The sequence below is a fragment of the Bufo bufo genome, chromosome 3 (assembly GCF_905171765.1).
Source record: "Bufo bufo chromosome 3, aBufBuf1.1, whole genome shotgun sequence".
In the NCBI taxonomy this organism is placed as follows: domain Eukaryota; kingdom Metazoa; phylum Chordata; class Amphibia; order Anura; family Bufonidae; genus Bufo; species Bufo bufo.
The window spans coordinates 431,215,240-431,229,814 of NC_053391.1; the positions used below are offsets into that span (position 1 = coordinate 431,215,240).

The following is a 14,575-nucleotide window of genomic DNA, read 5'->3' on the forward strand; positions in this document are numbered from 1 at the left end:
ATTTCCTGTTAAGGGGTTTTTCACATGTAATAGCAACTATATAGTCTATCTATTGAAATGTCCGTGTGGACTCCTATACATAGGAGAGACTTCCATGTGGATGAAAGGATCGCTTCTCGAAACACAAGTCAACCATACGAAAAAAGAACCTGCTCCTACCTATTCCCTACCATTTTGATCGCCATAATCATAACATTGCACAATTGCGCTTTCAGATCATCGAACATGTGTCGCAACCACGCAGAGGGGGTGACAGGATTAAAATGTAAAAAAAAGTGAAGCCTATTGGATTCACGTACTGCAGACACTTGAACCCATGGGTTTGAACCAGGAGTATGATCTCAATAGCTTCCTGTAATCTCCAAGCTCCGTCTATGTATTCTTTTTTAATTACCAGTTTTTTCTTTATTATTGCAGAAAACGTGATGAACCCCCAACCGCATCATTTGATCTTGAAATTATTCCGATTGTTGGAGAATTCCAGAGATGACATAGTAATATTGTTTTGATTGATGCTGCTGCAGTTGGGCTGTTCTTTCACGTGTTTCTGTTTCCTTTGTTTAGTGTATCACTATGGTTACCTGATGTCACTTCTGCCTTGGCGGTCTATTTAAATTGTGTGTGTTATACTGTTTGTATGTCATAGATGATCTGTTTGAGAAAGGCTCGGATTGTGAGCCGAAACGTGCGTCACAGAAATCTTATATGTGACGATTAAAGCTTGAGTTCCTTTGAAAACTTAGTGAGTGCCGATCTTTACATTAGCTATAAGTCATGTGGGGTTTAATTTTAACAGTTTATACTTGTCACCTTTAGGAATAAATATTGCAGTAGAAAGACACAAAGTAGATTTAAAGCTCTTCCATTTATTCTCTGTATTACTGTCTTACAATAGCTTCTCCAAGTCTCTACCCTGAAGTACTACCCTCAACTGGGGCAAATTGGCCTTTTTTAAAATTGTGATTTTGCCCTCCCATGTCAGATACAACAGCTTGACAAATAATAAAACTACATACCAAATAGAGATATGATAAACTCTATGGTTTATTAAAAATATAAAACATTATTGTATGTACCTATCAAGCAAGAAACAAATGAACGATAAAATAATAGCCCAAAATAGGGGGCCTGTAGATTCAGTCTGTTTTCAACATATACAGCAGCGGCGTAACTATAGGGGAAGCTTCTGCTTTGGGGCTCTGACCCCGAAGAGGCCCATCCAGGAGGAGGACTAAAAGATTTTGTCAGGGCCCCCTCAACAGTATTACACAATGAAATTATATACAGTGACAGTATAGACAGCGTATAAAACGGATGGAACAGCTGTTGGGCCTGGTCTGAGAGAGCGATCTTTACTAGCCACAGGAATGGGGGCGACATGAAAGTAAAGGGTTGCAAAAAAATTACTGGGGGAGGGGGGCCCCATTCAAAAATATGCTGTGGGGCCCAGTCATTTCTATCTATGCCACTGATATACAGTATGCTTAGTTCAGAGCGAACATCCTTGTAATTTTAACAGAGCAGGAGGATAGATATAAGAGGTTATCCAACTCATCTAGCACTGTTTATCTCCATGGCACACAAAAGAATGTGGGAAATCCATCATTTACTATACATGTTTCACTTAGTATGAGGTATCTGGGTAACATTTGGCAGCTACTGTACATAGAATATGATGTCTAATGTGAGTTTAAGTAGAACATATGTTTTTACAATTCATATTTTATAAGAACTTTATGAACTATTTTTAAACACTACTTTATTTTCTGTGTTAACCTATAGATTTTGAAGTCTGAGCTTAATGACATGCAGCCAAAGGTGGATTCAGTCCATGATCAAGCTAAGGAGTTAATGGCAAACCATGGTAAACACTGTAAGAAGATAGTAGAGACCAAGATTTTTGAACTTGACCAGCGATTTACTCCCTTATCCCAGAAAATTAGGAGTGGAAAGGTATTTTAAAGCAATGTATATAAATTATGGGCATGCATCCTACTAAGATGTGCTATATAAAACAAATGATTTTTCTTTACAATTTGGCTTTGGCTTGATTCTTTATAATATTTTATTAATACAATATGTTCTGAAGTACTGATCGTAACTCCAGGTTATAGCATAGAAAGCTATTTGTCCTTAGATATGGATCATTTCATAAACTTTCCCTAGCTATTCTTCTGTGTGGCTCAGAAACAAGTATTCAAGGCTGATGAAATCTAGATGGCTACCTCTTTAAGCTGAGATACATGATCTGGTAATGGTATATTTGATTGATCATAAACCATTAAGCCATAAACCATTAGCTGCCAAGTTATTAAACAACATGTAAAGTATCAACGCCATAGTAGGGCTTTAGTCTTCCCAGTGTTGGATAATTTGTCTATATTCTGGCAAGTGTCACCTTATGTGTAGCCATTATTAATAAAAGCACAGGATTATATTTAAAAATTAAAAACATTGTCCAAAATTAGAAAAAAAAGTTGTTTCTTCCAAAAATAATGGCATACCTGTCCCCAATAATTTAAAGTAGTTGAGCTACAATACTAGACATAACTCACGTGTGAGGCTTTTTCTAGAAAAATCAGTGGTGGTTTTTCTAATCTTGGAGAGCCCTTTTAATATTAAAAGTAAAAGATGTCTGGTAGAAAAGAGAAGTGTATTAATACATATTGGAATTTATTTTAGATTTTTTATTTTTGTGACCATGCACCAAAATGGATAACAAATGAGATCTGAATGACTTTTATCATGTAGTAATTACAGTATTGCAGTACAGTGCAGTTTTTTATCATAGAAATGTGGAATCTTGGATTTTCATACAAAAATATCTTGAAAACATATCTTGAAGACATTTTTACTATTTTAATTAAAATAGACCAATATTTTAATTTGTGAGCAAATATATAAATAAACGTGTATTCAGTGTACATTTCAGGACAAAAATCTTGGCAGTTTCTAAAAAGGGGGCTTATTGAGGGCAAGGTGTGTGATGCTAAATAATAACTAAAACCTATGCCAGCTACAATCTGGAGTGAATTTTCAGTCTGACCTATATTTCATCAAGTGCCTGCTCCAGCAGCGCAAGGTTCATCTTGATCAATCAGGTCTTTAATATATATATATATATATATATTTTTATTATTTTTTTTTTTAAAGGATGCTTGACTTAAATCCAAGTAAACATCATGCGTGCATTTTCTTCATCATTTGCTAATATTGCTAATGCTAATATTTTTAAGTTTCAAATAAAGTGGGTAAAAATTTTTGTAAAGTTGGGAGAGATTTATGAAAAAAAAAATAGATGGGTAATTTATAATTCCCTCAACTCCAGTTTTCTAAAACGTCAGTCTTAAGGGGGAAAAAATTCCTTCCCGACTCAAATCAGGCAATCATAATAACTCCCTGGATCAATGACCCCTTTCTAGTAGCTATAGCCTGTAATATTATTACACTCCACAAATTCATCCAAGCCCCTCTTGAATTCTTTTATTGTACTCACCACCACCACCTCCTCAGGCAGAGAGTTTCATAGTCTCGCTGCTGTTACCGTTAAGTATCCTTTTCTATGTTTCTGTACAAACCTTCTTTCCTCCAGACGCAGAGAATGTCCCCTTGTCACAGTCACAGTCCTGGGGATAAATAGATGATTGGAGAGCACTCTGTACTGTCCTCTGATATATTTATACATAGTAATTAGATCTCCCCTCAGTCGTCTTTTTTCTAGAGTGAATAACCCTAATGTTGATAATCTTTCAGGGTATTGTAGTTGCCCCATTCCAGTTGTTACTTTAGTTGCCATCCTCTGAACCCTCTCCAGCTCTGCTATACCTGCCCTGTTCACATGAGCTCAGAACTGTACACAGTACTCCATGTGTGGTCTGACTAGTGATTTGTAAAGTGGTAGGACTATGTTCTGATCACAGGCATTTATGCCCCTTTTGATGCAACCCATTATCTTATTGGCCTTGGCAGCAGCTGCCTGACACTGGTTTTTACTGCTTAGTTTGCTGTTTATTAATTCCTAGGTCCTTTTCCATGTCAGTGTTACCTAGTGTTTTACCATTTAGTATCTACGAGTGACTTGCATCATTCCTTCACATGTGCATAACCTCACATTTGTCAGTGTTAAACCTTATCTGCCACTTCTCTGCCCAAGCCTCTAATCTATCCAGATCCATCTGTAGCTGTATATTGTCCTCTTCATTGTTAATTACTTTACACAGTTTAGTGTCATCTTCAAAAATTGATATTTTACTGTGCAAGCCTTCTACAAGATCATTAATAAATATATTGAAGAGTAATATAGTCATTACGTTCCCCCCCCCCCCCCCCCCTTAAAATTGACATTTATCACCTATTAAGAGGATAAGTCTGATCACTGGGGACTCCACCTATTCTATTCCAAATGATCAGTAAAACAAGGAGAAATGGTGGGCTTAGTGCAGTAACTGGTGGAAGTCCCAGTAATGGGGCCAGAAGTGATCAGTCCTTTATCATATTTTGTGTAGATATGTGATACATGTCAATTGTGGTAAACCCCTTTAACCCCTTAACCCATGCGTCTGCATATGTATTGAGCGGGCCTCTGCAGTGGGCCCTCTCCATACTCGGGGGGCGCAGGCTGTACCATATAGCTGGCACCTGCCAACACTGACAGGAAGCAGTGACCACGCTGTTCCTGTCATTTAGCCCTCAGGTGCTGCGATCAACGCTGTTTGTGGCACCTATGAATGAAGGCAGATGGATGCGGATCCCTCTTCCAATCGAAGCCCTAGCAGTGAAATAGCAGGGCTCCAATCAGTTGCCATGACAACCTGGATGCTTCTAAAGCGCTCCAGGCCTGCCATGATTTTATCCATACTGAGCTATGCATGAGGCAGAGCTCAGAATGGAGGGTCTAAAAATCCCATTCACCCTAATAGATCTCTAAGATCCCATGTACTAGGCCCCTAAGGGGTCTATTAGTTATTAAAAAAAGTGAACAAAAAAGTGAAAACAACACCAATATATTAAAAGTTAAAATCACCCCCCTTTCACAATTTTACATATAAAAATATATAAACAATAAAAAATAAACATATTGGGTATTGCCACATCTAAAAATGTCGGAACTATCAAAATATTTTTTAAAAAAGTCCTGTGTGGTGAACGGCAGAATGGGAAAAAAATTAAAGACACATGATTTGCAATTTTTTTGGTCATCTTGTCCCACCAAAAAATGTAATAACAGTGATCAACAAGTCTTACATGCTATAAAAATGGTACAAAAAAAATACAGTTTGTTACACAAAAAAACAAGCCCTCGTACAGCTTTGTAGACCAAAATATAAAAAAGCTATGGTTGACAGAATATGGTGATGCAAACAAAATTTTGATTTTTCCAAAGGTTTAAAAATAAATTTAGTAGTAAAAGTAGTAAAAAAAAAAAAAAACTATTCAAGTTTGGTATTGCCACATTTGTATTTAGCTACAGAATAAGGATGTCAGGTCATTTTCAGTACATTGTGAATGCTGTGATGTCAAAACCCCCAAAACCATGTCGGAAATCTGTTTTCTTTTCAATTTTACCACACACAGAATTTGTTTTGCGCTTTCTATTACAAGACATGGTAAATTAAATGGTGGCATTAAAAAATGCATCTTGTCCCACAAAAAAATAAGCCCTCATATAACTATGTGAAATATTATGTGAAAAATAAAAAAAGTTATGGCTATTGGAACGTGGGGAAGAAAAATCCAAAATATAAAGATGGAAATAGGCTTGGTCTTTAAGGGGTTAAGGTTGAAAAAGATATAACTTCTTTTACATCAACCTATAACGTTGTTCCATGGGAGGCAAAAACCATCTTCAGTCAGGAATTATTATATTTAACATTATCTTTTCCTACTCTAAAAAGGGCAATTGCCACCTTTACAAATGGGATGCTACTCCCTATAAATTTAGCATCATGGTTAACTACACTATTTGTGCAGTCCAACATTCTAATACACTTTAAAATTATGCCCTATAATAATAGAGTAACATTCCACTGGTAAAGGTGACAATTGCCGAACCTGTAATATTATTATCAAGATTGCTTAAAAATGTAAAATTTAATTAACCATGACAACTTACTTTGACAGAGAGTTACATAATCTCTTTGTTCTTTTTTTAAGTTATATTGCTTGATCTCAGTAGTTTGGATTGGCTGAAACCCCTGCTGATTGGTTGAGTAAGGAGAGACACACTGTAGGAAAGAGACTCAATAGAAAGTCTATGGGCCCATCTTGATTCTGTCACAGTGCTACTTTAAAGCATCCCATCTATGTTGGTGTAGAAACCCTCTTTGTTGATGTTGGGGATGCCACTATGTTATAGCTATTAATCTGGGTATAAACAGATCATTAGAAGCATCTCTGAACTGAACTTTCATACATAAGCGGTCTTTATTACATCTCCCCAATTTAGTAAGAACAATTTTAGTTTTATTTAAAATGCAGTAATGTACATGAATTGACTATAGAAAGTTTCAGTTATCTTTATATAACTGTTGAATTCCTACAGAGCTCAATGACAAAACATTAGTTTAACTTTAGAATCTAATAGAATATACTAAGAAAACATTAAGGTTGCTAAAAGAAAGAAGCCATACTAGGGGAGGATTGAGAGTATATGAACCCAGAAACAAAATACTATGGGCTTCTTACCTAGCATTATAATATTGATACACTTAGGTTGGGATAATTAAGCATAGTAGTCGAAAAAAAATTAATCACTTAGATGAACACTGAAAAAATACAGTATTTTATGTGTGTGCTTCTTTATAATGTGGTAAATATGTGTCCATGTTATTTATCACTATAAAAAAATACAAAACTGAATTGTTGAATTGAATAATGAGTTTTTTTATCTTCATATGTATAACAAATACAATTATAGAAATATAATATTATAATGTATTTTATAACATATATTTTCCTATTATAGGCAATGGTTTCATCTAAGGAACTGGAACAGTTTCATTCTGATATGCAGAAATTGCTTGAACCACTGGAGGCTGAAATACAGTTAGGAGTGAATATCACAGAAGAAGACTTCAATAAAGATATGGTAAAGCATATGTGATAGATACAAAAAATGGCAAAGAATGGGTAAAACAGAAATAGATTTTTGGCAAAAAATGATCTCTTTTTCTGTTTTGAAGCTAGAACATTCAATTATGTAAGACAGTTTTTATAAAATTGGCAGGAATAAAAATAAAAATTACTGCTATTTATAAGCAGGAATGGACTTTACTATGTGTACCTACACAGGATACAGTCTAAATTGACATTCTGACAGGGCCAGTGAGAGACAGGTGAAAATATTTTGCACTGTTTACTCTTATAGCGTTGGTGCTTTAAATCTTTCAACCCCAGGCCAGTTTTCACCTTCCTGCCCAGGCAATTTTTTTGCAAATCTGAAATATGTCACTTTATGTGGTAATAACTTAAAACGCTTTTACTTATCCAGGCCATTCTGAGACAGTTTTTTTCGGCACATATTGTACTTCATGACAGTGGTAAAATTAAGTAAAAAATTTCGAAATTTTTATTTCTCTACTTTTATCATACAGGGTGGGCCATTTATATGGATACACCTTAATAAAATGGGAATGGTTGGTGATATTAACTTCCTGTTTGTAGCACATTCGTATATGTGAGGGGGGAAACTTTTCAAGATGGTTGGTGAACATGGCGGCCATTTTGAAGTCGGCTATTTTGAATCCAACTTTTGCTTTTTCAATAGGAAGAGGGTCATGTGACACATCAAACTTATTGGGAATTTCACAAGAAAAACAATGGTGTGCTTGGTTTTAACATAACTTTATTCTTTCATGAGTTATTTACAAGTTTCTCTTTGTTTACAGCCATTGACATGTCGCCGAGGTTAACACGTGAGGAGCGGATAGAAATTGTGTTGATGTCTGGTGAATGCAGTAACCGGGTCATTGCAGAAGATTTCAATGCAAGACACCCTACGAGACCACCCATCTCCCATGCTACAGTTAGCAAACTGCTTGCTAACTTTCGTGAAACTGGTTCAGTGTTGGATTTGCCAAAATGTAGACGCATGAAATCTGTCTCTAATGAAGAAACATCAGTGGCTGTCCTAGCTTCAATCAGCAAGAGCCCACAGCGTAGCACTCGCCGCATGTCACTGGAGAGTGGCATTAGTCGAACATCCCTTCGGCGGATATTAGCTACTCACAAATGGCACCCTTACAAACTCCAGCTACTGCAGCATCTCAACGAGGATGACCCAGATCGGCGCACTGAATTTGCAGAATAGGCAAAACAAAAATTGGAACAGGACCCTCAGTTTACGCAGAAGATTTTGTTCAGTGATGAGGCAAACTTTTATGTGAATGGTGAAGTTTACAAACAAAACCACCGCTATTGGTCTGACACTAACCCACATTGGATAGATCCCTCCAAGACTGTTGGAACAAAAAAATTGATGGTATGGTGTGGTATATGGGGTACAAAGATAGTGGGGCCATTCTTCATCAATGGAAACCTCAAGGCCACTGGATATGCAAAATTGCTACATGATGATGTGTTTCCCTCTTTATGCACTGAAGCTGGCACATTCCCTGAGTTTTTCCAGCAAGATGGTGCACCACCACATTATGGGTGTCAGGTCCGAGCATTCCTAGATGAACAGTTTCCTGGAAAGTGGATTGGTCATCGTGGGCCAGTTGAATGGCCCCCAAGATCTCCCGATCTGATCCCCTTAGACTTTTATCTTTGGGGTCATCTGAAGGCAATTGTCTATGCTGTGAAGATACGAGATGTGCAGCACCTGAAACTACGGATACTGGAAGCCTGTGCTAGCATTTCTCCTGCGGTGTTGCTATCAGTGTGTGAAGAGTGGGAGAAGAGGGTTGCATTGACAATCCAACACAATGGGCAGCATATTGAACACATTTTATAAGTGGTCAGAAACTTGTAAATAACTCATGAAAGAATAAAGTTACGTTAAAACCACACCATTGTTTTTCTTGTGAAATTCCCAATAAGTTTGATGTGTCACATGACCCTCTTCCTATTGAAAAAATAAAAGTTGGATTCAAAATGGCCAACTTCAAAATGGCCGCCATGGTCACCACCCATCTTGAAAAGTTTCCCCCCTCACATATACTAATGTGCCACAAACAGGAAGTTAATATCACCAACCATTCCCATTTTATTAAGGTGTATCCATATAAATGGCCCACCCTGTAGATAGCAATAACTCCAAAAATAGAAATTACTTTACATTCCCCATATGTATACTTCATGTTTGGATCATTTTGTGAATGGCATTTTATATTTGGGGGACGTTAGAAGGCTTAAAAAATTAGAAGCAAATTCTGAAATTTTTCTGAAAATTTTCATAACTCATTTTTTAAGAACCAGTTCAGGTCTGAAGTCACTTTGTGAGCCTTACCTAATAGAAACCACTAGAGATGGCCTTGCGGTATGCCTGGCGGTCATTTTGCGATGAACTTTGCTTGTTCGTGATTCACCGAATATGCGAACATAAGGTGATATTTGCACGCACCTTATTTTTTGCATAGTGCCGAAATTTGACCCATATCAATCCATCAGGTGGGACAAGACAGCAAATTGAGACGTTTCAGCACATAGACACACCCTCAACCCTATAACAGAACCTGATCTGGCAGCCATTTTACATTATGTGTTTTGCCAGTATAGGGAGAGGTTGCATTTTGGAGCAGGGACAGTTAGGGACACCAAATGCTAGCTATTAGGGCCAAAAAAGTCCTTTTAAGGACTGGTATAGGTGTGCTATAGATAGGTGTGATAGAGAGCGGTGTGATGTACTTATAATATACTTTCTAACTTAGAAATTATATTATATTGTATTTATATTGTGCAGCAGTTGTGTGCAGTTCTGCTACGATACCGCAGCTAGATATAGGGACAAACGCTATTGGAGTAACTAATTGCAACGGGTGTGATATACCTTCTTCCGCAAAATCCTGATTGAGGGGTGCTATATACCTATTTCCGCCAAATAATGATTGAGGGGTGCCATATACATTTTTCCACAAAATCCTGATTGAGTGGTGCTATATACCAGTTTTTGACAAATACTGATTGAAGGGTGCCAAATACCTTCTTCCACAAAATACTGATGAGGGGTGCTATATACCAGTTTTTTCCAAATACTGATTGAGGGGTGCTATATACCTTCTTTCACAAAATACTGATTAAGGGGTGCTATTGCTATATACCTTCTTCCATCAAATACTGATTGAGGGCTGCGATACACCTGCTTCCACAAAATACTGATTGAGGGGTGCTATATACCTGTTTCTGCCAAATATTGATTGAGGGGAGCCATATACCATCTTCAACAAAATACTGATTAAGGGGTGCTATTGCTATATACCTTATTCCACCAAATACTGATTGAGGGGTGTCATATAACTTCTTTTACTAAATACTGATTGAGGGGTGCTATTGCTTTATACCTTCTCCCACCAAATGCTAATTAAGAAGTGCCATATACCTACTTCCACAAATTACTGATTGAGAGGTGCCATATTCCTGTTTCTGCCAAATACTGATTAAGAGGTGCCATATAACTGTTTCTGCCAAATACTGATTGAGGGGTGACTTATACCTTATTCCACTAAATACTGATTGAGGGGTGCAATACACCTGCTTCCATAAAATACTGATTGAGGGGTGCTATATACCTGTTTCTGCCAAATACTGATTGAGGGGTGCTATATACCTGTTTCCGCCAAATACTGATTGAGGGGTGCCATATACCTTCTTCCACCAAATACTGATTGAGGGCTGCGATACACCTGCTTCCACAAAAATACTGATTGAGGGGTGCCATATACCTGTTTCCGCCAAATACTGATTGAGGGGTGCTATGTACCTGTTTCCGCCAAATACTGATTAAGGGGAGCCATACACCTATTTCCACCAAATACTGATTGAGGGGTGCCATATACCTTCTTCCACTAAATACTGATTGAGGGCTGCTATTGCTATATATCTTCTTCCACCAAATACTGATTGAGGGGAGCAATACACCTTTTCCCCCCAAATAATGATTGAGGGGTGCCATATGCCTTCTTCCACAAAATACAGATTGAGGGGTGCCATACTCATGTTTCTGCCAAATACTGATTGAGGGGTGTTATATAACTGTTTCTGCCAAATATTGATTGAGGGGTGCCATATACCTGTTTCGGCCAAATAGTGATTGAGTGGTGCTATACGCCTGTTTCTGCCAAATACTGATTGAGGGGTGCGATAAACCTTCTTCCACTAAATACTGATTCAGGGATGCTATGGCTATATACCTTCTTCCACCAAATACCGATTGAGGGGCGCAATACACCTTTTTCCACCAAATACTGATTGAGGGGTGCCATATACCTTCTTCTGCTGAATACTGATTGAGGGGTGCTATTGCTATATACCTTCTTCCACCAAATACAGATTGAGGGGTGCAATACACCTTTTTCCACCTAATACTGATTGAGGGATGCCATAAACCTTCTTCCACTTAATGCTGATTAAGGGGTGCAATTGCTATATAAATTCTTCCACCAAATACTGATTGAGGGGTGCCATATACCTGTTTCCGCAAAATTATGATTGAGGGGTGCCATATACCTGTTTCCACCAAATACTGGTTGAGGGCTGCGATATAACTTCTTCCACAAATACTTCTCTTTTCTACGGACTTAAGCAGAGGGTCATTTAGAAAATGACAGGCAAAGGAAGAGGCAAACTGTTCTGCATGGATGGTAGGGCAGGTGCAACAGGATGGAGCCTAAGTGGGAAGTTGGAGAAGGCACGCACGATAACTTCAAAGGGCGCACCAGAGTTGGTTGAGTGGCTCACTCGGACTTCCGCTTCTGCACCCTCCTCATCCTCTGTATCTGCACCCTCCTCACTCTCTGCTATGTGCACCCCCAAAGACACCACCCCCACCACTATAGCCCCTCCACTCGAGTCAGAGGAATTATTTTCCAATCCATTCCCAGACCTTACCGATGCACAGCCATTCTTGGCATCGGATGAGGAAGAGGAGGTAGCAATGGTCGACACCCAGTAGTCTGACGACAGTACCCAGATCAGCCCAATGAGGGTAGTCCGCGCTGTTGCTGCCTACTCCGAGATCTCTAATGTCAGTGGTGGTGAAGGTGACGAATCCGATGATGACGCTTCGATGGACATCAAGAGAGGAAGAGGAGGGGAGTTCAGAGGCAGAGATGGAGCAGCAGATAGGGAGGAGGAGGAGAAGGTGGCAGAACTTGCAGTGCACAAGAAGCAAAAAGCAGACTGCAAATGTATCTGGAGCAAGCAATCCAACATGCGCGGTCACATCATGCGCTCCCAGGACGCCGGCACATGGCTCCGCATTTTGGGATTTTTTTAACATGTCATCTGCTGATAAGTGTTGCCATCTGCAGCCTGTGCTGTCTACGCATAAGTCGCGGTAAGCCCAACACTAGCCTCCCATCACCGAGCGCAGTGGGAGCAACACCGTCAGAAGCCATAAAGCCACACTTCCGGCGCTCCACGTCCTGCCTCTTCTCCTTCTCCTCTCTCCTCTCATTTGTCCTACACTCTACCTTCCACTGTGCCGTTGTCGCATTCATATGGCACAAGGCAGGCTTCCGTGGCCCAAATTTTCGAGCGTAAAAAATGATGATGCCGGATAATCCTCTTGCCCAACGGCTGACTTCTGGCTTGTCAAAACTGCTAGCCCATCAACTACTGCCATATAAATTGGTCGACTCTGAGGCCTTTAGAAAATTTGTGTCCATTGGCACACCGCAATGTAAGGTACTCGGAAGGAAATATTTCTCCCAGAAGGGCATCCCTGAGATTTTGCCATGCTGTGCTGCGGCTGTTGTGCCTGGAAGCCAAGAGCCACACCGGTCCTGCACTCCTTTCAGCTCTGCGGTCAAGCCGACAGTGGTTAACCCCGCTCAATTTGACAGTTGGTAAAGTGGTGTGCGACAACGGTGCCAATCTGCTGAGCGCGCTGAAACAGGGCAAAATGACACACGTGCCGTGCATAGCACGTGTCCTTAAATTAGTTGTGCATCGATTCGTTGCCAAATACCCCGGGATCCAGGACGTCTTTCGGTACACCATGAAAATATCTGGCCATTTTAGAAGATCTTACATGGCCAGGGCTCGCCTTGCTGACTTTCAGCGGCGACACCACTTGCCCGTCAGACGTCTGATTTGTGACTGCCTAAAGCACTGGAACTCCACCTTGTATATGCTTGATAGGCTGCTCCAGCAGAAATGTGCTGTTAACGACTACCTGCAGACTTCTGCGGCCATATGATGAGATCACCAAACTGGTCAGTTGCAGCCAGGGCGTCATCAGTGACATCGTACCTTACGCCATTTTTCTGGGGCGAGCATTGCGTTGTGTCATTGATCAAGCCATCAAGAGGCAGGAGCTGGAATATGAGGAAGTCGCTATGCTGAATGAATTCCCAGAGGGGGCTACTCCATCTGAGACAAGTCAGCAGGAGTCTGAATAGGAGTCAGAGGAGAGTGATGCCTGGGGGGAGGAGAAAGAGGAGGAGCAAGAAGAGCAGGCTTTAAACTTTTCGGGGATCCCTGGTGTTGTCTGTGGATGGGTGGAGTAGACCGAAGACGACATTCTCCTGGGCAATGAGCAGGAGCCAGGCCACTCCCCCGCTTCCAATTTAGTGCAAATGGGGACTTTCATACTCCAGTGTTTGAAGAGGAATCCCCGTATAAAAATCATAAAGGGCAAGGACCATTACTGGGTGGCAACGCACTTAGACCCCCGGTACAAACACAAAATGGCAGACATGTTACCAGCATCACAAAGGGCTGTCAGAATGCAGCATTTCCAGGCCTTGCTACAAGAGATGCTGCATTCTGCTGTTGCGGGCGCTGGCAGAGGAATTTCCACCCACAGAGAAACAGTTGCAGGTACCAATCCTACCGTGCATGCAAGAAAAGGGCTGTTTGAAGATGTGTTGGTCACTTCGGATATGAGATCATTCTTGTAGCCAACCGATCGGCAGCCGCCCTTCGGATCCAACCTCAGGGAATGCCTAGATCGACAGGTATCGACTACATCAGGTTAACAGCCGATGTGGATGCTCTGAGAAGCGAGGAACTCCTGGACTACTGGGCGTGCAGGCTTGACCTGTGGCAAGAGCTGGCACAATTTGCCATGGAACTCTTGGCTTGCCCCTCATCAGGGTCCTGACAGAAAGGATGTTCAGCGCAGCAGGGGGGATTGTGACCGATAAGCGCACTCGCCTAGCTCAAGACAGTGTGTACAACCTCACATTTCTAAAAATGAATGAGGCATGGATCTCGTAGGAATTCAACACCTGTGACGACCACGTTTAATTGAATTTCATCATGCCAGCCCACACATGTCAGCCACCACACAGAACAAAGAATATAGCAGCATAAAAGGCCTTTTCTGTCCGGTGAATGCCTAATGTTTGGGGCCTGTACTCCACTGACCTGCAGTAAAATTGGTATCCAAAGACCGTCTAATATACCTCCAGTC

At 40.2% G+C, this 14,575-nt stretch overlaps 1 protein-coding gene across 1 annotated transcript in view; it reads left to right on the plus strand.

Annotated features, from left to right (window-relative positions):
* Window positions 1-14,575, plus strand: part of DMD (dystrophin) — a 3,443,536-nt gene that overhangs the window by 1,589,176 nt on the left and 1,839,785 nt on the right. Inside the window, 2 exon segments of the mRNA XM_040424996.1 lie at window positions 1,783-1,953; window positions 6,965-7,087. Of these exon segments, the coding sequence (XP_040280930.1) occupies window positions 1,783-1,953; window positions 6,965-7,087 (294 nt within the window).